The sequence below is a fragment of the Fukomys damarensis genome, unplaced genomic scaffold (assembly GCF_012274545.1).
Source record: "Fukomys damarensis isolate Sample0158 unplaced genomic scaffold, DMR_v1.0_HiC HiC_scaffold_19, whole genome shotgun sequence".
NCBI classification, from domain to species: domain Eukaryota; kingdom Metazoa; phylum Chordata; class Mammalia; order Rodentia; family Bathyergidae; genus Fukomys; species Fukomys damarensis.
Genome location: NW_022900931.1, coordinates 67,787,573 through 67,810,900, shown reverse-complemented (window position 1 = coordinate 67,810,900; position 23,328 = coordinate 67,787,573). Strand labels below are relative to the sequence as shown.

Genomic DNA, 23,328 nt, shown 5'->3' with positions numbered 1-23,328 from the left:
TCACCACGGCTCCCCTCCCAGGTTGGGGAGGGTTAGGGAGAGGGAGGAGTTGGGCTCGGAGGCCAACATAAAAGCACCTGTTCACCCCTGCGGGGCTGCAGAGGGAAGGGGATGGAGCCTCGCGTCTTTCCAGGTGATCACAGTCCCTTCCACCGACACTTCCGTGCCAGCTGCTCACCAGCTCCCAGGGTTCTAAGAAATATGACTTTATTGGGGATTTAAAAGACAATTGTAGACAAAATACACGTTTCATCACAGAGCTCTTGCGGCAGCTTGTCTGAAGACCACAGAGCAAATTAAAAGCCTTGGGTGCAGTGAAGCTCACCTCCCCCAGGCAGGCAGGGCCACTGTCAGTGTCCTGGGCACAGATGGGGTGCCAGGCAGCCCCGCCCCTGCAGGTGTGCCCACAGGTGTCCTTAGAGGTATCTCTGCAGGTGTCCTCCAGGTGTCCTCAGAGTGTTCTCCAGGGGTCCCCACAGGTGGTGTCCCCTCAGGCTCACAGCCCACCCCCACCCTGCTGTGCCTTCCATTTCTGTGTCACCAACTTTCCTTGATGATCAGGTCTGGATTTCTCTCTTCCTCAGCCTCCAGCAGTGCCCGGGTTTCCTCACCAAATTCCGCTTTATTCAGTCTGGCAAAACAGAGAAAAGGCTCTGTGTAATGAACGCTTTGCTTTGCCCTTCTGTGTGCCCTGTTTCTCCATCATCTGCTCCCGGACAAGCCCAGGGAGGCTGGTGTCACGCCAAGGGGCCAGGTGTGCCCATGACCCACAGTGGCCTTGACAAACGCTCGATGCCTCACCCACCCCAGACGACGACGACGGCCACCACCAACGCCCTGACGTGCTGCTGTGTGCGTGTCTGTGATGTGTTCTCCAGCAAGCGTGGTGACTTCACCCAGACATTGCTCACAGGGTGAGGAAGAGAGGCTCACAAAGGTCCCCGACCCCGAGAGAGCTGGCTCTGGTGAGGCACTGGGCGGTGAGTGTGCAAAGCCAGCGACCGGCAGAGCTGGTTCCACAGAGAAGGCAGGGTTTGGGGCAGGGAATGGTGGGGTGGGGGGAGAAAGGCAGGTGCCAGTTCCATTTTTAACCAGAAAAGACAGTGATGGTCTCTGTTCCCTGGGGCCCTGGCTCCTCACTGCCCAGCGGCCTTACAGGATACCTCGCTGTCCCGCCAGAGAGGACACACAGTCACCAGAGCACCGGGCGTCCACTGCAGCGTGTCGCTGGCCCGGCCGGGCGGGGAATCCTTAGGACAGACACACACTGGTTAGTTAACCTGCACACCAAGGTAAGAGACGTCCTTCTAATACTTGGTCCACATGCTGCAGAACTCACCAAGTGAAACAAAGATTTTGTCTTAACCCTTGTCGTTCAATAGAGAAGAAGCCATTCTCTGCTCTATGTAACTTCATTTGACTTATATTCTCTTGCCAAACTGCAGATCAGATGATTCTGTAAAGATTAAGGGCGGCGGGCCCCCGCCCGGAGCGCAGACGGTCCAGGGCCCTGCCCTGCACGCCTCGTCCCAGGCTTCAGCAGAAGTCAGTCGGGGCAGAAACAGCCGGGCGCGGGTGTTTGCAGAGGGAGACGTGCGGCGAATGACAGGGTGGCACCTGCGTCCTCCCAGAGGGCGGGAGGGAAAGCGCTGCAGGGCGGGGGCCTCGCTGCAGCGCAGAGTCTGAGGCAAAAACACAAAGCGAGCCCTGGCCTCCAGCCTCGCACACACCCGCGTGACAGACAAGTGAGGAAGAGATCGAGTGACACCGCAGCGCTGCACTGCAGTGAAAATCCGGATGCTCGTCCACGCGACACGGTGCGGTCTGGGGGGCCCGGGGCCGTGCGCTCCGTACAAATCGTTTATAGACGCAGCCACACAGTGTGATGTGCACTGCGATCGTGCCAAGTGCAGACGGATCACTGGCACCCACCACTCCCCAGTACTGGCTGGACGCGGGCTTGGTTCCCCCAGTCCTGCAACAGCCCGGACTAAGAAGGGGAAGAGCGTGGAAGGAGACAGAACAAGAGCGAAGTCTCGCCGTGTGCAGGAGCCCGCTCCCCACGGACCGTGTGCGCGCTGCACTCCCGGGCCACGGAGGTAAAAGTCACAACGTGGCAGTAGCTGTGCGCAGTAGGTCCAGCGGTGCCTCCAGCCCCCTCCCCAGCAAAGGGGAGCCACACCCACTCACCCCAGCACCTGGAGGGCGCACTCGGGGTGCCTCAGGCCCTGGCACAGCAGCGCCACCCCGCTGTGGCCCAGGGGATTCCCAATCAGGTTCAGCATGGACAGGGTCTTGCTGCTGGTGAGCACGGTGGCCAGGTCCTCGCAGCAGGCGCTGGTCAAACCACAGTCCTTCACCCTGCAAGAGAAGACAGCGTGAGAGGCAGCCCTGGGACGGTGACAGCCAGCGCAGCTGCCATCAGTGTCCCCCTCCGACCTAGATGTGGCCGCAGCTGTGCGTTCTAGTCTGGGTCCTTGCCTGCAGTACGGGGGCTTGGCTTGCTGCTCTAAGCCCACGGCCCTGCCCTGGGCACGGCTGGCCTGGTCCCTCGCCCTGCACGCTGCAGCTCCCAGATGTGAGGCCATGTGAGCTGAGCATGCACCCGCGGCCCCTCGGGCTCCTGAGTAGCGGCCAGGGCTGAGCGGAGTCCCCTACAGCTCCCCTGCTGACGCCCTACCCAAGGCCAGGGCTGAGCGTGGAGCTGGAGTCTTCAGAGGGGCGTGCAGGGCAAAGGTGGGTGCTCCTGCCGTGTAACCGGTCCCTCTAACAGAGAAGACCCAGCACAGGACACGAGAGAGGGAAGGGCGTGGAGCTGCGGAAGCCGCAGGCAGCCACGGGCCCCGAGGGAGCCCGGGAACAGCCGCCCCGTGGTCACAGCCTCAGCAGGAAGCCACCCACGGACACCAGACCTCCCCAGGTCTCCCAGAAGCCCAGGCCCAGCCAGGCGTGCTATGCCTGCCTGAGACCCCAGCCCTGAAGGAAGCCGAGGCAGGAGCCTCACGAATGTGAGCCCAGCATGGGCGACATAGCAACTTCACAAGACCTTGTCTCAAAATAAAAAACGTAAAAGGGCTGGACATGCAGCTCGGTGAGAAGCCGCTGGGCTTAGCCTCCAACACCACACACACAGCCAAGGATCCCGGTTAGACAGCTGGCCGTCCAGTCCCCCGGCAAGCCCCACTGACAGCTGCCAACCTCAGCTCTGGGAGGCAGGCAGCCCTGCCCTGGCTGCCCAGGGAAACCCTCTCTCAGCTCACACAGGGCAGCTGAGCAGCGCAGCCCTGCCTGGCCTGCTGACTGCGAACCACACCAAGCCCGGTGCTGACCCGATGGGCCACTTCCTCCCACAAATGCACGTGCGGCCGCAACACCCACCCCAGGGTCTCCAAGAGGCAGCTGGGCCGTGCCAGAGCCCAGCACAGCATCTTCATCCCTGCATCCTCTATGCTGTTCTCCGTGATGAACAGGGTCCGCAGGCTCTGGCTGCTGGTGAGGACGGAGGCCAGGTCTCTGCAGCCCCCCACCGTGATGGAGCATTTCATCAGACTGCAGGGACAGGGCGGGGCACTGTCAGAGCACACCCCATGTCCCCGTCGCCCTCAGGGCCAGCGCGTGGCTCTTCCAGGACTCTGGACCGGGGACTGCACAGTCACCTGGAGGAGCCGTTGCGCCCCAGGATGCCATGGCCCAGGGAGGAGCCTGGAGCACCAGGCTGCAGAGGGGAGGCCTGGGCGGTGCCGGCTGTGGACCTTGGGGAGCAGGCCCAGCGCCCCGCCAGCACCTAGAGGGTGGCAGAGACTCCTGGCTGCAGCAGGCTCCACAGGGTGTGCAGCGTGAAGCACAGCACAGGCCTGTGTGTGCAGCACCTGCGCCCTGCTCGATGACATGGGACCCCACACTACACATGGACACCTGCGGCCGTGGCTCCGAGAGCAGGGATGGGGACCCTGGAGCAGGCCCACCATGGAGAGCGGCTGTGCCCATTCCCACAAGCAAATGGGATGCAGACCAGGGAGACCCAGTGCCACCGAGAGGCCCTGGTCTGTGCCTCAGCACTGCTGTGACCGCGGCACTGCTGCTGGGGAGGGTGCCCCTCTCTCGGGCAGGGCCAGTAACTGTCCTCACTACACACAGACCCACAGCGGGGTCACGCTGCAGTTTTTGTCTTTTTGTTGGCTGGCGTTTAATTTGGTATGGTTGTGCGTGTGTGTGAGTGTGTGTGTGTGTGTGTGTGCACACTTCTACCTTTGCTCCATACTATTCTGGACTATTGTTTGGTGCTTTACCTCGGCCGTTGTTGCGCAGGATTATCAGCTTTTGTTTTACTGTCAGCTCAGTAATTGGACCAGTCACCTCCTTATCTTTTCTCTCTTCCATGTATCCTTTCTATGCTCTACTTTTCTTAGACTTTTTTCTGTCTCTTTGCCCTTCTCCCTTTTTTCATATAAAACTAATATTAATGTATAAAATTAGTATTAACACTAAAATAAAAAGATATGAGCTAGTATTAATATAAATTAATAATAATTTCTATATTAATACTAAATCAAAATATCATTCTTTTTTTACCTATTGTATATTATTACTCTCCTTGTCTTTCCTGGGTTCTTGAAACAGTAGAGGTCTTTTAATACCCGTTCTCAGTTATGCTCCAAGACCCACGTGGCTGCTTTTGGGGCACTGTGGTGTTGGCAGTTGTTATCCCCTCCCAAGGCAGTGCTGCGGACTGAACTTCATCACAGAACAGACTGAGCAGGCTCTGCTCCCACGGGACACCTCAGCCCAGGAGAAGCCTCTGAGTCAAGTGACCCCCACACCCGCGGGGAGACACCCTTGTCTGCTGGTCTGCCAACCTCAGGACAAAACACGGGAAAGGTGACAAAGCAAGGCTATGAGATGTTCCGAACTCTCTAAAATGTTCACAACTCTCTAAAAACACCACAGGTTACAGAAATGGATGAAATTCCAGACAAAGGATTTAAAAACTGATAGAATGGAGCCGGGCGTGGTGGCGCACGCACTCAGGAGGCTGAGGCAGGAGGATCACTGTGAGTTCGAGACCAGACTGGACTACATAGTGGGTGAGACCCTGTCTCAGAAAACCAAAAAAAAAGGAAAGAAAGAAAAGAAAAGAAAAAACAAAACAAAATGATAGAATGATTGGTGGAATCAGAGAAGATGTGACTAAGCAGCTGGATGAATTAAGGAAGGAAGACAATGCAGGCTAGGAAAGACCATGTCAGTAAAGAGACAGAAAAAGAACCAAGTAGAAATCCTGGAGCTGAAAACCCCAATTAGTTAAAGAAAAACTCAACTGAAAGTCGCAGCAGACGTACACAGCAAGACAAATCGGAAGAGAGAGAGATCAGACTTTGAGACAAGGTGAACATACAAGAGCATCTGGACAATAACAGAGGAAAAAAAGTAAGAAGCAGCACACAGATTATTGGCAAGCTTCTGGATAACTCACTGGCCTCAAGAAGGGCGAGGAAACGTAGGCTGACGGCACAGAAAACCTACTCGCTGAAATAGAGCAGAAAATCTCCCAAATCTGGGGGGGTGTGATGATACCCAGGCATTTAGAACCCCACATAGACTTGACCAGAAAGGAACTTCTCCAAGAAACATCAGATCAAACTGCCTGGCCAAGGATTTAGCTCAGTGGTTCCACTGCCTGCCTTGCAAGCGTAAGGTCCCGAGTTCAATCTCTGGCACAAAACAACGACAACAACAAAAACTGCCCAAAATTCAGAATAAAGAAAGAAGGTTGAAAGCTGTCAGAGAAAAATGTCCGAGAACTTTCAAGGGCCATCCCATCTGAAAAACAGCAGAGTCCTCAACAGAAAGTTACGAGTCCCTGAAAGAAAATAATTTCTACTCAGTTTGCTATATCATGCACGGCCATCGCTCAAAAATCAAGGACAAATAAGACCTTTCAAGATAAATATAAACTAAAGAAATCCAGTGTTGTGGAACAAATTTAAGGGGATCCTAAAGATGGGGGAAGAAGCTAACCACCATCACAAGACCTGGGGAATTGGGCCAAGCGTTTGTTCCCGGAGGCCCCGGTGGGAAGGCTTGGTCACCAGCGCGCCCCGGGGACCCACCACAGAGTCTGCAGCCTGCAGACTGGGTGTCTCAGGGCTTCGCAGAGAACCTGCAGTCCCTCGTCCCTCAGGCTGTTTATGCTGAGGTCCAGGTGCACCAGGCTCTTGCTGAGCAGGAGGACGTCGGCCAGGTAGTCCCAGCACCACGCCCTGAGTTTGCAGAGGGCCAACCTGTGGGGACAAAGACGGGAGAAAGGAGGCGTCATGGGGCCTGCACCGAACCATCAGAGGAAACAGCGTTTGTAGTGTGAGAGGCAGTGTTTCTGTGGCCTGCCGTAGAGGACCTGAGTGAGACCCAGCACTGGCGGCTCACCTGAAAACACCTTCCTTTGTGTTTTCTTACATGAAAGATGGATCAGAAAATAAAACTGGGAGGGCAGGGGCAAGGGGAAAAAACGAGAACCAAGACCTGCCGCGTAAAGGTACAGGATCCCAGTGATGAAGGTAACTGTACTGTGTACCTAAAGTGTACCAATAGACTCAATGAGGAAAAAGGAAAGAAAAGAAAACTGACCAAGTAATTCCTATGAAACAGGGCGGTGTGAGGCGGCACAGCGCACACTCCGGAGGGAACGTCCACTTCTGATTCTACATCTTGTGCTGCTTGCCCACCCCACACTTAGCTCTCTGAGGTCGTCCCTCGTGGGCTGGTGACCTCCGTGTAAAACCCTCAGTGGCTCTAATTCCGCGGCTCTTGAAAGCGATCATAGGCTGTGTAATTTTAAGTTGTCATCACCGACTGTAGTTAAAGCCTGCTCTATAACATTTTTTATGTGTTAAATATTTTGCTGCTTTAAAATAATGTCTTTTTTATCAGCTGCTGGAAAACACTGAGAATTAAGAGTTAATTTGCAAAGAAATGTACTTCTCCATAACTGGGAATCAAAGAAATGCTGAGATACGAGGGGTGCAATTCGTTTAAAGCGTTTAGCTTACCCTGGTAACCTCCTAGGGGCCGACGTTTACCACTTAACTTCCCGTTGTCCAGCTGTAGCTGCACATTGATATCCAAGATGTTTACTGCACCAGAGGCCGTTATTTCTCGGCTGACTTACATAACCCCTCTAACACCCCTCATGTCACACGCGTATTTCGGACGCTGTATCGATTACACGTGGGAGATGGGACGTGCACAGCTCGCGCTTTCCTGCGCTGTGCTCCGTCACCCCACTCTCTCACGCTTGCCTACTTGTCCACCCTCCGATCCCAAGGGCGCCCTCAGTGTTCCATGGGGTCACGAGGCGGGGACGTCTCGCTCTGTGACTGTCCTGTCCCGAGCACCACCGGAGAGCCCACACCCCGTGCTACAGGCTGGTGAGAGTCATCAACACGTGTGGTCTGACATCTGAGGAAACTTACTCAGAGGTCCTCCCTCCGCGTCTGTGGAGGTCAGGGCCAGGACCCCCGTGGGTACCAAAGCCCACGGAGGCTCAGTGTGTGACAGGCAGTGGTGCGGGGGTTTGCGCAGAACCACCCATCCCTGCGCACTGTAGATGTACAGATGGCTGGCAGTACACACCACACCGTGAATTCTACGTGAATAATTACTACACACCGTGTTTAGCGAATAAAGACGAAAGGAACCTGTAGGCGCTCAGTACAGGCGCACTTTCCCCCCGGAATGTTCTTGACCTCGGTGGGTGGAATCCGCGGAGGTGGCGCGGTGATCTCACCCTAACCTGCACGCCATGCAGGAAGGCGCATCCCCTCCAGGGCACTTACACCAGGAGCTCCAGGGTGCAGGCGGGGTGGCACAGGGCCTTGCACAGGGCGCGTGCCCCCTTATTCAGGTAGTTGCAGGAGAGGTTCAGGTGCCTCAGCTTCCTACTCTCTATCAGGATGGAGGCGAGGACCTTGCAGTCATCAGCCGACAGTTTACAGTTCATCAGCCTGCAGCGGGGAGAAAGGTTACGTTGCCTCGGCTTCCGCTCCCGATGCGGTCCTCTGCAAGAAACAGACTCTGCTCCCCTCCAGAGCCCCATTCTTCATCCCTCTCAACCCATTATACGCAGGGTGAGGGACAACCTGAGCAGCATCCAGACTCTGATGTGTCCACACTCACTCACAGGCAGAGAAACCCAGGTGCACAACGTGCCCCCTGAGGCCGCCACCTGTGCCCAGGTCCCTGTGTCCCAGCTACACCGGGTGCTTCTGTTTCGGTCCACATCAAGGTGTCCCAGTGTGCTGTTCCCGACTAATCCCCTGCTATCTCCTGTGTCTACTCAGGCTTCGGCACATGCTCACCCGCAGGGATGCTCACCTGGCCTGTGGTCAGAGGTCCTCATCGTCCAGAGAACCTCCCGGAGAGAAGCCCCGAGTGGCGTCCAGCCAGGCTCATCACTTACTGACTTTCCGAGTCGCCCCGTCCTGACACTCATCATGAGTTTTTATTCCCTCCATCACTCTGCTTACTTTTGGCTGCCCCTCTCTCACACACAAAGCAAGCCCAGAGATGACAGGATAAAGACATAGACACCAAAGCTATCAAGGAAAAAATTAAACCATTTCTGGACTCAAACGACAATTCCAACACAACACACCACAAGCCGTCAGGTGCAGCGAAAGCAGTCCTAACGGGTGCTCACTGCAGCCAGTGCTTGCACTCGAAAGCCAGAGTGAGCCCAACTGTATACACGAGTGAGGGACCTGGAGACACTCAAGAAACAACATCAATCCAAGGACAAACTAAAAACCGATGAAATCAAGACTAAAAAGAAAAACAATACAAGGAAGTAAATCAAAGAGCTGGTTCATTCAAAGAACAAATGAAAATATTGAAGTAATGGGCAGATTCTTAGACTTACATGAATTACCAAAATTAAACCAAGATGACATAAAAACTTTTTGAGCAATCCGATAACAAGCAATAAAGTTGAGGCAACAATAATAATAATAATAATAATATAAAACTACCAACTAAAAAAAGGCCCAGGACCTGAGGGATTCCCTGACAAATTCTACAAAACCATTAAGCCTTTATACCCCCAGTCCATCTCAAACTCTTCCATGAAACTGAAAGAGGAGGAGTGCTTCCAAACTCATTTCTGGAAGCCAGCATTGCTCCAATCCCCAAACCAGACAAAGACCCAATGAACAAAGAAAACTACTGGCCAGTCTGCTTCATGAACACAGATGCAAAAATTCTCAGGAAGATACTGGCAAGTAAAGTGCAGCAAATATCAAAAAGTTCATATTTCATGATTAAGTAGGTTCTAACCAGAGTTGCAAGGATGGTTCAGAGTACACAAATCAATAAATGTAATGTAGGGGCTGAGGATTTGGCTCAGTGGTTCTGCCTCCTGCCTCGTAAGTACAAGGGCCCGAATTTGATTCCCAGTACCAAAAAAAAAGTAATATACCACATAAACAGAAGATAGGACAAAAGCCACACAATCATATCAACAGATACAGAAAAGGCTTTTGACAAATCTCAACATCTCTTCATGATAAAAACTCTTAAGAAAATAGGTGTAGAAGGACATTACTTAAATGTGATAAAAGTCATTTGTGACAAACCAATGGCCAGCATCATATTAAATGGGGAAAAACTGAGAGCTTTTCCTCTAAAATCAGGAACAACACAAGGGTGCCTATTCTCACCACTTCTGTCCAACATAACACTTGAAATATTACCCAGAGAAATCAGGAAAGAGAAAGAAATAAAAGGGATGTGCACAGGAAAGGAAGAATTCAAATTATCATTGTTTGTAGATAACATGATACTCTACTACATAGATCCAATGCCTCTTAGAATAACCAATTTCAGCAAAGTAGAATGGTACAAAATCAACACATAAAAATAGCATTTGTGTACAACAATAAAAGCTCACTGATAAAGAGATTAGGAAAACAATACAATTCATGATACACCAAAAAAATTAAAATACCTAGGAATTAAATACCTAAAGAAGTGAAAGACCTCTACAGTGAAAGGTACAGCACTCTGGAAAAGGAGATTAAAGAAGACATGAGAAAATAGAAAGATGTCCCGTTGGTGTGTAGGCAGACCCAATATTGTCCAAAACTGATCTGCCGACTGAACACAACGCCAACCAAAATATCAACAGCAGGCTGGGGATTTAGCTCAGTGGTTCTGCCACCTTCCTCGCAAGCAGCAGGTCCCAAATTCAAGCCCCAATACCAAAAACAAAACAAAACAAAAAAATTAAACATTAAACATTAAAATGGAAACAATGCATCTACTGGAAAAGAAACTATGTAACACTCTGGAAGTCCTATGTACAGGCAAAGACTTCTGAAGAGACCTCCAATTGTACACCCCAACACAAAAAAAAAATCACAGCAAGAATCCACAAATGGGATCACACCAAATTGAAAGCTTCTGCTCAGCAAAGAAAACAATCAACAGAGTGAAGAGGCAGCCTACAGAATGGGCAAAAATGTTGCCAGCTGTTCTTCAGAGGACTAATATCTAGAATATACAAAGAACTAAAAAAAAAGACTCCCCTAAATAAAAGATGCAGTCAAAAAATGGGCAAGTGAAATGACTAGAGACTTCTCAGAAGAATAAGTACAAATTGCCAATAAATATATGAAAAAACACTTCCAGCCGTTAGGAAAACGCAAATTAAAACAACACTATGATCTCATCTTACACCAGAAAGAATAACAACCCTCAAGAGATCAAATAACAAATGTTGGTGAGGCTGTGGTGAAAAAGAGAATCCTTCTACCCTGTTGGTAGGAATGGAAAATAGTATGACCATTATGGAAATTGCTTAGGAGATCTCTCAAAGAACTACAAAAAACAAAAAACAAAACAAAACACCATTTGACCCAGCTATTTCCATTCTAGGGAGCTTCCCAAAAGAGCTAAGGACAGTGGCTACGTGAGATAGGCATAGCACAATCCCAGTAGCTAAGTCCTGCAGGCGTAAAGGAAATGTGGTGTTTATACATAGTGGACCATTACTCGGCTGAGAAGGATAGGAAAATAGACACACCTGGAAAATGTAATTGAGGGAAATAACTCAGACTCACAGGCGTGAATGTCACATGGCATCTCTTACCTGAATAAGGCAAGGTGCACATAATGCGGGAAAGGACTGACAGAGGGAAGCAGGGACTGGTCCTTTGCAAAGAGGAAGGGGTCTAAGCGAACGGGCTGATGGAAAGGGGAGGGGTAAGAAGAAGCAAAAAGATTTACAGTGCATCACACACATGTGCCGAGCACCCACAAAGAGTGCAAACACTATATGAAGTGAACATGAACTAATAATAATAATGATAACAGGGCCGGGGTTTAGCTCAGTGGTTCCGGTGCCTGCTTTGTAAGTGCAGGGACCTGAGTTCAATCCCTGGTACCAAAAAATAAATAAATAAATAAAAATAATAATGATAACAAAGAAAATGCGGAAGGGGGTCTAGCGGTGGAGCAGGGGAGGCGGGTCGGGAGGGGAAAGGGAATAAGAAGAATCAAGGTGTGTTCTGCACCCGCACCCACGCCCTAAGATGCATATAAACTTCAGGTATTGCAAACACACTCTAACAAAATCGAATTTTAAAGAGAATATTACTTAGCCACACAGGGAAGGCAGTACTGATCCACAGTGCAGCCTACTCGAGCCTTTGCTAAGTGCAAGAAAGCCTTTCACAAAGCCCATGTACTGCACGGCTCAGGTGCACGTGGCATGCAGGCTGGGCCCCAGGGACCGGAGGCAGTGGCTCCAGGGCACACGGCCGACAGGCCAGAGTGCCTGCTCGACGCGGGGTTTTCTTGGGCCAGGCAAACTTTCTGCAACTGGGAATACAAACTGCTAAACTTGGTACTTACCAACACAAGTTTTGTGATGTGTGTAATAAGTCTCTGTAAAGCCGTTATTCATCGTGGATTCAAGGGTTTGTGAGCTTGGGTGACAGGATCCCAAGAGGGCAGAGTTGTGGGAAATGTTTGAATGTGTGGGCACCAGAGAAGGTAAAGGAAGTATTAGAGGGGATCCTTACTTCAGTTAAAAATGTCGGAATTATAACGGAACAATTACCAGCATGAAATAGGAAGAAAAGGACCAAAGGTGTAGGGACAGTGAGAAGGATAGGGAAAGGGGAACAAGGGAAAAGGAAAAAAATATAAGAAAATGTAAAAATGGAATTAAAGTGTTTGAAGGCAGAGAGGGGAGGAGGGGGTGAAGGGAGGGCGGGGACAAGGGAAAAAATGAGAACCGAGACCTGGCGTGTAAAGGTACAAGATCCCAATGATGAACGTAACTGTACTGTCTACCTAGAATGTACCAATAAACTCAATTTAAAATTAAAAAAAAACAGAAAAATGTCAGAACTATTCTCAAACATACATGCAAAAGCGTACAAATGGTGAGTTCTGGCCACTGAGTTACAGCCACTTTAACCCCAGTGTTAAAGGATGCAGGCCAGGAGTGACTTTCAGCAGCGATAGCCTCTCCCCTGAAACTTCACCAAGGAGGGGTCACCCCCAAATCTCACACCGCCATTTTGCTCATTTTTTAACTTTATATTGATAAAACCATATGGTGCACTTTTGAGTTAGACTTATTCCACCAACCATAACTGAGATTGGTCCAAATTTTTACCTATGGTTTAGTTTTTTGTTGTTGTTGTTTGTTTGGTTTTTTTTTTTGTACCGGGGATTGAACTTGGGCCCTTGTGCTTGCAAGGCAGGCGGTAAAACCACTGAGCTAAATCCCCGGCTCTATTACCTCTGGTTTAGATCATTCATTCTCATGGAATATGAAAATATTCGCATATTACTGCCTCACAATGAATTTTCACATTTCTTACCTGACTTATACTATTGGTGGAAATTTCCATTTTTCAGGTATTCTGAACCCTGCCGTGATTATTTTAGCAGCTGGCTAGAAAATCAACCAACTACATCGTGCAACTCTCCTGAGCCCATACCCTGGGGTGGGTTTCTGGCTTGCGTGGCCCGCCAGTATTGGGAAAAGCTGGATGCGGGCATGCGGTTCTCAGAGGCGGCTGTGCCCAGTGAGAAGCTACCTTCCACGAGTGTTCCCAACTTCCCAGGGTCGGGTATGCCTGCGGACAGTGGAGACCAGGACGGAGGAGACTCACAGCAGCTTCTCCAAGTTGCACGCGGGGTGGCTCAGCATGCTGTATAGGGACTGCATCTCCTGGCAGCCTAGCAGGGTGTTACTGAGGTTCAGGTACTTCAGATTTGGGTTATGAGTGAAGACCTCAAAGAGAGCCCAATCCTCACAATGAAAGGTAATGTTGTTTAGGCTGCAAAAACAGAAATTTGAGTAAGTTTCTTGCAAAGGCCTGGGAGCGTGGCCGGATAGCTGGACTTCAATCATCTCCCCAGCCTGCGGTGATCACGTGCTAATTTCACAGCCCAGGCGTGCAGCGCAGGGGCTCGCAGCTGGGCGACTTTCCCCCAACACGGGGAAGGTTCGGTTCAATTCTGGTTGTCACAACCAGAGGAAGCTACTGGGTCTGGAAGTGAGAACTCCGGGTGCTCCTCAGCACCCAGCCACACGCCGGACAGCCACACCTCGGGGCCGGGGCGGGTTCTGCTGGGGTCTCGAGTCTTCACAGACCTGCAGTGAGTGGGGTGGAACCACTCCGCCAGGACACTCAAGGCGAGGCGGCTCTGACCCCCAACTTACAAGAGATTCTCCAGGAGGCAGTTGGGCTGCCTCAGCTGATGGCACAGAGTCAGGAGGGCCGGCTCGTTGAGGGTGCTGTCCTTTACCTGCAGCACCTGGAGGTCCCTGTTGGTCGTGAGCACGGAGCACACCTGGTGCCACGAGAGGAGCTCAGTGCTGGACCTGTGTGAGAGGAAGGGAACGCTAGGCACAGCATCTGCGCTGGGAGGGAGCTCCGGGAGCTCGGCACAGCCCCTGCGGCTGTTCCTCTCACAGTGGAGGCCAGGGCCGCACCCAAGCTTCCTGCAGCACAGGTCAGGCCTGAGCTGGGCCAGCGCTGGTGAGGAACTCGCCTCGCCCCTTCCCGCTCCGCAACCCCGGGCACCTGGTGCCGTCCTCACCAGGACCCAACCACGACAGAACCCACGGGCAGTGCGGTTTAGGAGTAGGAAACAGTTATAAGTCTGGTGGATGTTTAGAGTGAGTCTGGAAAGGTAACTTGCAGAGGATGGGTCAAGAAGGAGTCCAAGGCAGGCTCGGGAGGGAGAGAAATCCCAGCCACAGCTGCCTCAGGCTGGCTACGTCACCAGGATGTGTCCCTGCTGCCTGGCTGAAGGCCACTGAGTCCAAGGAAGGGTGAGTCTCATGGACAAGGCCACAGGCTCTTCCAGGCTCAATCTAGACTGGGCCCTGGGCGGATCCAGCAAATCCCTACACTTACCCATAATATGCTGAATTACAATAAGAGCTTATAAAACAAAATAACATAACTGGAGAAAAAGAGTCAGTGCAGGGCTTGACAGGATGGGTCAGGCTTAAGCATTGTCAGGTATTCACCACGCCCCCCGGCAACAGCAGAGTGTGGGGCAGACCCTGGAGAGGGGAGAAGTCACAAAGCCAGGCGGGATGGTGCATGCCTGTCAGCCCAGAGCCCTGGCAGACTGAGGCAGGAGGGTCACAATCCCGAGTCTAGCCTGGGCAACTTCGAGAGACCTTGTTTCAAAATTTAAAAAGTAAAAAATATATTTTAAAAAAGGGGCTGGGGATGTAGCAAAGGCCTTGGGTTTAATTCCCAAGTATGAAAAAGAAGGAGAAGATGAAGGAGTAGAAGGAAGAGGGAGATCATCGGGTGGACTCACACAGAGCTCTGTCCTCTCTCTTCATTCTTAAATACACTGTGGGCTGAAAGGCTAAGTTTCTTCAAGTTTGAGCAGCGTTTTAAGCAGTAGGCGGAAACCTTCAGGTCGGTCTCGTGGAAGACGGAGAAGGTAAGTTCTGACATCAAGTCCATCACCTGGTCTGTGAAGGCCTCCTCCTGCATCTCGAACAAGGCGTAAAACAAGGCCAGGAAGGTGGTCTCCCTCCGGAGCTTCCCGGTGATCTTTGCCAGGTCCTGCAGGCACCGGTACAGCTGCCACTTCATCTCACCAGACAGCTGGAAGCCAAAAAATGCATCCAGCTTCTGCCGCTCCCTCTCATGCAACAGGCCAAACAGGAAGCAGCCCACAAAGACCCAGTGCTCTCCAGATTTCTGGAGGTAGGTGAGCAGCAGCTCCTGCGTGCCCTGCACGGCTGTGTGTGGGTGGTGGCCAGGGCTCTTGAGCAGGTAGAACAGGGCGGCGCAGAACTCCTGGACCGAGGAGTGCAGGAACCTGTAGGAGGCCTCAGCCTCCTGGCACAGCAGGAGGACCCTGAGTTCCAGCAGGGCAGGGAGGTCGGAGCTGCCTATCCCGTTCCTCACGAGGTCCCTCTCCCCGAACACCAGGGTGTCGGTCCACATGCCCTGCACGGCCAGGGAGCACAGGCTCTGCAGCCAGGCCTGGCCCTGCCAGCTCGGGCCGGCGGCTCCCTGGGGTGTGAAGAGGTTCAAGAGGAAGGAGGTGTACAGAGCCGTTCTCCTCTGGCAGGTGAGCTTCACGTCATTGCCTTGGTCCATCTCCCACTTCAGGGCCACGCAGGCCATCCAGCAGAGCACGGGCAGCTGGCAGAGCGAGAAGATCTGATGGTTGTCCAGTATGACGGCAAAGGCGTCCAGGGCCCTGTACATGTCTGGGAATATCTGGCTGATGAAGATCTTCATGTCACACTCATTGAAGCCCGTGAGCACCCTAATGTCAGGGTCCTTCAGCCTGTCCTCCAGTCCCTGCCTGGCCTTGGGGGAGAGGGTGACAAGCAGGAAGCACTCTGGGACCATCTTCTTCCTCAGCAAACTACTCAACAGCAGCTTAGGCGGATGCGCCTCGGCCCAGTCCCCGCACAACTCACTCTCGGGCTCCCTCAGGTCGGACCCCAGCTCTTCAAAGTCGTCCACCATGAACAGGACCTTCTCGGGGTGCGCCATGATCTCACTCACAGGGGCGGAGGCGGTGGGCCAGGCTCTGGCGATCAGTTCCATCAAGCTTACGGCCGGCAGCCGCTTCAGTTCCTTGCAGCAAAAGTAGAAGATGTAGGAGAATCGGTCCTGGTAGATGAAGCCCTTGGACCAAGCCACGATGATCTTCGCCAGGAAAGTAGTTTTCCCAACTCCTTGGATTCCGTGCAAGCAGAGAGTGCGGGTCTGCTTCCCGGGCTCGAAGAGGAGTTCCAGAAATTTGCACTTTTCCTGGGTGACATTCAGGTTAAAGTGTTCACCCACCATGGGGATGGATTCCTTGGCCAAGAAGCTGCAGAATTTCTCCCTCATGTGAGCCTGATAGATCTTCACATTTCCTAGGTCAGGAAGCACAGGAAGGAGAGACCACAGCGGGTCAGAGTTAAACTTGCGGGTCTGCGTCCCGGCCCTCACCTTGCACCTTAGAATACATCTTCCCAGGGACCCAGGAGCAGTCTGGTCGGAGCCCCAGCCGCCTCCCACCTTTGCAGCGTGCGGCCGCCCTCAGGGAGGCGGTGCAGCCCAGAGACCACTGGCAGGAGCTGCGCCTAAGCAAACTGCTGGGAACAAACGCCCAGGCTCAGCAGAGACCCAGACCAGAAATGCGGGAGAGGAGGAGGCCTGTGGGATGCAGCGTGAAGGCCCAGGGAGTACGCCTGGGGGCCAGAGGAGGCTGGAGGAGCGAGCGAAAGGGCCGGGTCGAGAGCCACCTCCAGGCGCATCCAGTGGATGCAGAAGAGGCCCTAACAGGCCTCGCGACCCCCGTGCGCACAGTGACAGGAGCGCCCGGACCAGCACGAACGGCGGTGCGGACGCGGGGCCGCGGGGCCTGTCGGTTGTGGCTTCTCCGTCACAGACGTCCACTCCTCAGATGTTAAATGCACGGGGGCGTGACTGGGACTAGGAACCCTCGTCCACCACCGTGTTTCAGGGACCCCGAGCAGCTCTCCGACGGCGCCCCGAGCCTCAGCCACCGCGCTGTGGTCGAGGCCTGACCGCGCCCAGGCAGGGCCCGCCCCCCGCCGCCCCTCAGCTCCGTGTACCGCTGCTCTCTCTCACGGCCTTCGCGCAGAGATCCTTCCTGCCCAGCTTCTGAAAGACCCTGAAGGTCACATTCCAGGCTTGCTCTCCCTCGTAGTGCCTGAGCAGGAGGTTGGCGAGCTCTTCCCGAGACGCTCTCTTCACCTCACCCCAGGGGATCTGCCCGAGCCCGAGCTGTGGCGTCTCCTGCCTGAGGAGCTCCTTGAACTTCATGAATTCCTTCTTCTTGAGCTCCTCCAGGTACCACATGAGGCCAAAGTCAGCAAAGAAAGGCGACGCCATGCCATCCGGGCGGAGAGGTCAGCCTCCGGAGGAAACCACAGGAGCGAGGAACGAGAGGGACCTGTGGGACAGGAGGGCACCAGGCTATGGGAGGGGCAGACCCAGGTCACTCAGCTCCCGCGTGGTGCCCGCTGCTTCTGGGGTGTGGGGCGAGAGCGGAAGGCCCTCAGACGCGGTCCCGCTGACCTCCCCTCTCGCGGAGGTGCCCAGGAAAGCAGCAATGCCCGAAAAGCTCCGTGCGAGGGCGACGTCATACCTGCGAGGCCACGCCAAACCCCAACTCTGATGGCCCCAGAAAGAGTGAAGGGGTCCAAAGTCACGGCCCAGGACGCACTCCTGACTAAGCTATCCAGACCGACGTCCGGTCTGAATGAGCCGGAAAGATAAATCAGTGTGCCCCACTGCCCAGTTAGAGTATGAGGAAATGCAGCTTGAGGGCAAAAACATGATGATAGGTGAGGAAGAACCTCCCTGGGGAAAGCAGACGGTGAGAGAGAATAATCCGGATGGTAAGAGATTCCTGAGCTGTAGGCACCTGGCGTAGCCTCAACACAGAGGTAAAGATGGACTGACCCACAAGAAGTGGGAAACCGCATTCCCCAGGAGACTAACAGAGAAAGCATGTTACTTCAGGTATGTCGGCATAATGGGGGAGAACATTAACATTATTACCCGAAAAATGGTGCTAGGACAACCAGAGTCCACACGCAAAACAAATGAATTAACCTAGGCTCGGGGACACTTCACATCCGACACAGAAATGGCACCCAGCGGAAGCAGATGCCTCAGAGGAGGCAGACAGATGGCAAATCACGAGTGGCAAGTTGTTTAAGGTCACTTGTTGTTAGCAAACTGAAAACCAAAACAGTGCCGAGATCTGCTGTGCACCTACAGAAGGCGCTAGCGCGGGGGAGACTAGACGCGGTTACTGCTGACCTGGATGGGGAGCAACAGAGGTTCCCGTCCCCTGCACAGCAGTGTGGGATTCCCAGCCTCCAGAACCACGCGGAAGTAAATGTCTGCTGGCGTCCTGAGTGTGTGCCGCTCCTCTGTGACCACGCACACGCACCCTGCCCTGGGGATATTTGTAGAGCCGGGACACTGCGAGACCGTTCTTTCCAAGCACACACAAAAGATTCACAGTAACTGGCCCTGTCCTGGGCCATGAAAAGCAATCTTATTACAGAGGAGAAAAGGCAATGATAGCACACGTCTGGGTGAGTCTGGATGGGTCACGGCCAGGCCTGAGGTCCGTGCCTGATGCCTGGCTCCTTCCTCTCTAGCACGGCTCCTGTACTCTGGCTGCAGCCGCATAAGCTACAGGGCATGACTCCAGCAAGCCCTCTGCCGTGTTGCTGCTGCCTTGGAGACAGCTGACCGTGGACTGAATCCTCCGAGGCCATGCGCCACTTTAAACCGCTCCTGCTCTAAGCTATGGGTGTCAGGGACTGTGCTCCCCAACAGGAAAGCCTGCTGCCATACCGAGCTAAGCCATGAGGTTCTCCAGCACCGGGTACCAACTGCATTTCCAATTTCCAGTGACACTACCAACATAGCGGGTGTGTCAAGCTGTAAGCTCATGGTTAATTAAGGAGCATGTGTATTTGAAAAGACCATGGCTGGGGCCTTTCCATTAACAGACAGAATAAATCAGTCTACAGACAGAACCCAAGAGGTCCCGGAGGGTAAATTACAAACCCACACCTAGACACACTGTGAGGAAGCCAAGAACTAAATAACAAAGGGAGATATCTGGAAAGCAGCCCCGGGTGGTGGCAGCGCAGGAGGAAAGCAGCCCTGTCCCCCTGAAGCAGGGCAGTCAGATCAGCAGCGACCATCTCAGACCTACAGAAAGGAGCAGCTCAGAGGTGCTGGCGCTGAGTGTGGCTTAGGTCCACCCAGAATAAAACCTCCATTTAAGAAGGAAAATTAGACTCCTGAAGGTATATTTCCAACAGCAGATTTACACAATAATGCATTCTAAATAGTGGCAGTGGGAGAAGGAAAGGAGCCACCGTGAATTAACGCAGGGTGCCTCCCGCTCTGTGTGAGACACAAAACCGAAGTAAACTTTGTCACTGTGTTGCGTGAAGGGCGCCACGTGCTCTAGTGGTCCCATCTGGGAAGATGAGCAAAGAAAAAAATGCCACGTTACTTCCTGATAAGCCCAAGAACTGACTGGAATTCTCATAACCACAAGGGCTTATCTGCCAAAGCACTGTACATAGAAGAAAAAGCACACATAAAACTAATAGCAAGAAAGGACAGAAAGAGCACAGGACAGATAAAAAGAAAACACAAAGAGATGGCAGATTCAGATGCTAGTTAGTAACCACACGAACAATGGCCTCCGTGGTCCAGAGAGACAGAGATCATCAGATTAAATGAAAGCAAAAACCAAATGCACATCTAAGAACAAAACCACAGAAAGTGAAATCTATGAAAAACATGCAAGTTGTGATTGAAAATGCCTGGTGTACCAATATCAGTTACCGGGGACGCCACACCAAGCCCGAGGGATAAATACAGATATTGTAAAGTCACAGGATTTTCAAATCATCAGGAAGAGAGAACACTGTCATTATACAAGCAATTAGAATATGGCCTGAAAACATACAAATTGTCAGGAATACAGGGAGGAACTAAGACTACAGGACACTTTATCAATCTGTTCCAGGAATGAGGTAAGCAAATTAAAATGAGAAAAAGTTGGAATAGAATAGTTTTAAAGTGAATACAGACCAAGGGCCGGGGGATTTAGCTCAGTGGTTCTGCTGCTTGCCTCGCAAGCACAGGGACCTGAGTTTGATCCCGGCACCCCCGCCAAAAAAAAAAAAAAAAAAAAAAAAAAAAAAAAAAATACAGGCTGCTCCATTAAAGCTCGTCCTTAGAGCACATTTCAACAGGTTTCAGGCCACAGAATATTCTGATCACAGTTTATGTCAGAAATCAACAGCGAAACGTCCTGAAGATGCCACCCGAGACATATGCTTCCAGGTATACTGACAAAGAAAAATATAACAAAATAAAAGTATTATAAGTAAAACCTGAACTGAGGGACATTTCCTGTTACCATGCATGAAAGTGGGTGGGGTGCAGCCTCCCAGGGTACCCAGTGAGCTCTGTCCAAGGTCTTCGAGAGGAAGCTGGAAATTTTACTAGCAAAGTATGCATCTGAAGTTAAAGAAGAAACACACCAAAAGAAAACAGGGGAAAATAAAAACCAATGACACATACCAGGGTTACATTCCGTAGTTTCTTTGAAAAGCCAAAGCATATTGGAGATGCCCCAAGAGGTTGGAAGAAGACAGAACACAAACATCTGGCATGAAAGCGGAGATGTTGGCACCATGCACCCACCCAAGGCTTCAAACACGGCGAGGGCGCGCTTTTCAAGTCAGGCTGATGATTTCATTCAAATATGTGCAAATTCCTAGAAAATGACAACTTTGCTGGGGATTTAGCTCAGTGGTTCCACCGCCTGCCTTGCAAGCACAAGAACCCGAGTTCGATCCCCACATACCAAAAAAAAAAAAAAAAAAAAAAAAAATGACAACTTCTACTTCCCATCTCTTTTTTGTAAAGCCTTTTTGTTTTTTTGGTTTGTTTTTTTTTTTGGCACCGGGGATCAAACTCGGGCCCTTAGCACTTGCGAGGCAGGTGATGGAACCACTGAGCCAAATCCCCAGCCCTTTTGTGAAGCTTTTAAAACTAATTTCTACAGGTGAAAACAATTCTCACCCACCCCCAAAGACTTCAGACTCCAAGATCTGCATCAGCAAATGACCAGAATTGAAACTAAAACTCATTTCCCCCGAGTATTTTCTCCTCCTGACCCAAATCACAAACTCAGTACACCTAACCTCTGAGATGCAGGTTGGATATAGGAACATGACAAATTAGTGTGAGAATTCAAGTGTTCCAATACTCCTGTGAAAACAAATGCAAAAATTATATAGGTAGTGATGAACCCTAATCACAAGGTCTTTGTGTTACATACAGTTATCACATCACCGGTATTTCCCTGATTTTTTTTTTTTTTTTTTTTTTTTTGAGACGGGGTCTCACTATATAGTTCAGACTGCCCTGGAACTCACTCTGTAGCCCAGGCTGGTCTCGAACTTGCAGCAATCCTCCTGCCTCAGCCTCCTGAGTGCTGGGATTATAGGCGTGCACACCACGCCCAACTCTCCCTGATTTTGAAAAGTTGTGGTTACCAAAAGAACACTTAGTGGGCTGGGGATTTAGCTCAGTGGTTCCGGAGCCTGTCTTGAAAGTGCAAGGATCTGAGTTCAATCCCTGATACCCAAAAGAACACTGGGCTCCCAGTTTCAAGATCCCCACCTGAGTTCATAGCCACGCAGAATTCTCCTGAGCCACACGTAAGGGTACAGCTCCTTGGATTGGGGACCCGCCCAGCCCAGGAAGATCTCATTTTAGTGAAGTGAATCAACTGCAACTTTTTTTCCCACCTTGAACTTTAACAGGGTTAGGGATGTCACTGAGTCTGTATCAATAAATATCAAGGCGAATTAACACAGCAAGATATCCCATCTGCACACATCCATTTCACAGCAGGGGCTCTGGGGTGTGTTACTCCCCGAATTCCAGCCCCAGAGGTCTCCCTGGGCGCATCCTCCCACACCTGCCTCCCTGGGCTTGGCCCGGCCTGCTCCACAGGTGTTGGCATTGAGGGAAGCCCCCACCCCTGAGCCCCTCCAGCCCGGTGATTCCTTCCCTGTGCTGTCTTCTCCCTGGTTCGAGACCTGGCTCCATCCTTCCCCTAGGCCTCAAGCAACGGATCAAAGCCCTAGGGTCCTGCTCTGGCTCACTTCCCAGCAGGACAGAGCCGGCCGCGGGGAGAAGCCTGCTGTGGATCAGGCTTTGGGAAAGGCAGGCATTTGGTAGAGTTTCCCCCAAATAAAGTTAAGCACCAGCACCGCACGGGGCCAGGGCTCAGGGCAACATGGAGCCTTTCAGGTTGGTCAAGAAAGGAGGCCAAACAAAGGGGAGAGATGAAGACCAAAACAGCAAAAAGACAGGCGTAAGGGGCAGAGCAGGCCAACGACTCACCGCACAGGTCCGCCTGGTTGGTCCTTGATGGGTGGCGCTGAAGTGAGCAGAAAACGCCTGTGGCGCTGGCTGATTGGCCAGTGTGTTCCTCCTTCCCATTGGCCCAGGTGGGCTTTGAAAAACAGAAATATTAAGTGAGAAAGTCTAGAGATAAATAATTCCTAAGTCTTTGGGTACTAGTAGGGATTGAACCGGGGCCTTCTCAGTGAGCTGCATCCCTTGCTCATTTTTATTTTTTAAATTTTAAAACAAGGTCTTGCTAAGGCTGGGTTCAACCTTGCAATCCTGCCTCAGCCTCCCAGAAGTTGGAATGACAGGCAGCATCACTATACTCAAGAATTCATGTTTTAAACAACTTTCACAGTGTATTATAATTGTTCTACTTTATTATGAGCGTTGTTAATCATGTATTGTGACTAATTCATAAGTTAAATGTCACCATGGGTATGGGCAGGAAAAACAGTGCAAGAGACAGGACATGGTACCACCTGAAGTTTCCAGTGTGGACTTCACACACAGCCTCTGAGGATAAGGGGGCCCTGCAGCTTTATTTACAGAAATGCAATCACATTTGATGTTGATTTTATATATATATATATTTGGTACCAGGGATTGAACTCAGGTCCTTGTGTTTGAGAGGCAGGCAGCAGAACCACTGAGCTAAGTCCCCAGCCCTGATGTTGATTTTATACTTATCAAGGCTACTTTGATCTCAACAGCTGTTCTATAATTTGGGCCCCCCCCCTGGGGTCTCTCAGTATAGCACAGCTCAGGAAGGTGGCACCACAGGGAAAAGACAAAGGAGACAGCTGTAGGGGAGAGGAGGGGAGGGAAGGGGAAGAGGAGGGGG

General features: G+C 51.7%; 1 protein-coding gene across 4 annotated transcripts in view; it reads right to left on the bottom strand.

The window, feature by feature from the left end:
• Positions 1–217: 217 nt before the first annotated feature.
• LOC104857158 (NACHT, LRR and PYD domains-containing protein 4) overlaps positions 218–23,328 on the bottom strand; it is a 36,872-nt gene continuing 13,761 nt past the window's right edge. For 2 of the 4 annotated variants that reach the window (XM_010616897.1, XM_033766064.1), the window contains 10 exons: positions 22,479–22,590; positions 17,126–17,466; positions 14,851–16,420; positions 13,733–13,894; positions 13,179–13,346; positions 7,833–8,000; positions 6,111–6,281; positions 3,379–3,549; positions 2,191–2,361; positions 218–631 (listed from right to left, as the gene is read on the bottom strand). In XM_010616897.1, coding sequence (XP_010615199.1) covers positions 538–631; positions 2,191–2,361; positions 3,379–3,549; positions 6,111–6,281; positions 7,833–8,000; positions 13,179–13,346; positions 13,733–13,894; positions 14,851–16,420; positions 17,126–17,405 — 2,955 coding nt within the window. In that variant the 5' untranslated portion in view covers positions 17,406–17,466; positions 22,479–22,590 and the 3' untranslated portion in view covers positions 218–537. The remainder of the gene's footprint in view (positions 632–2,190; positions 2,362–3,378; positions 3,550–6,110; positions 6,282–7,832; positions 8,001–13,178; positions 13,347–13,732; positions 13,895–14,850; positions 16,421–17,125; positions 17,467–22,478; positions 22,591–23,328) is intronic. The other 2 variants (XM_010616898.1, XM_010616899.1) reach the window with 2 other exon arrangements.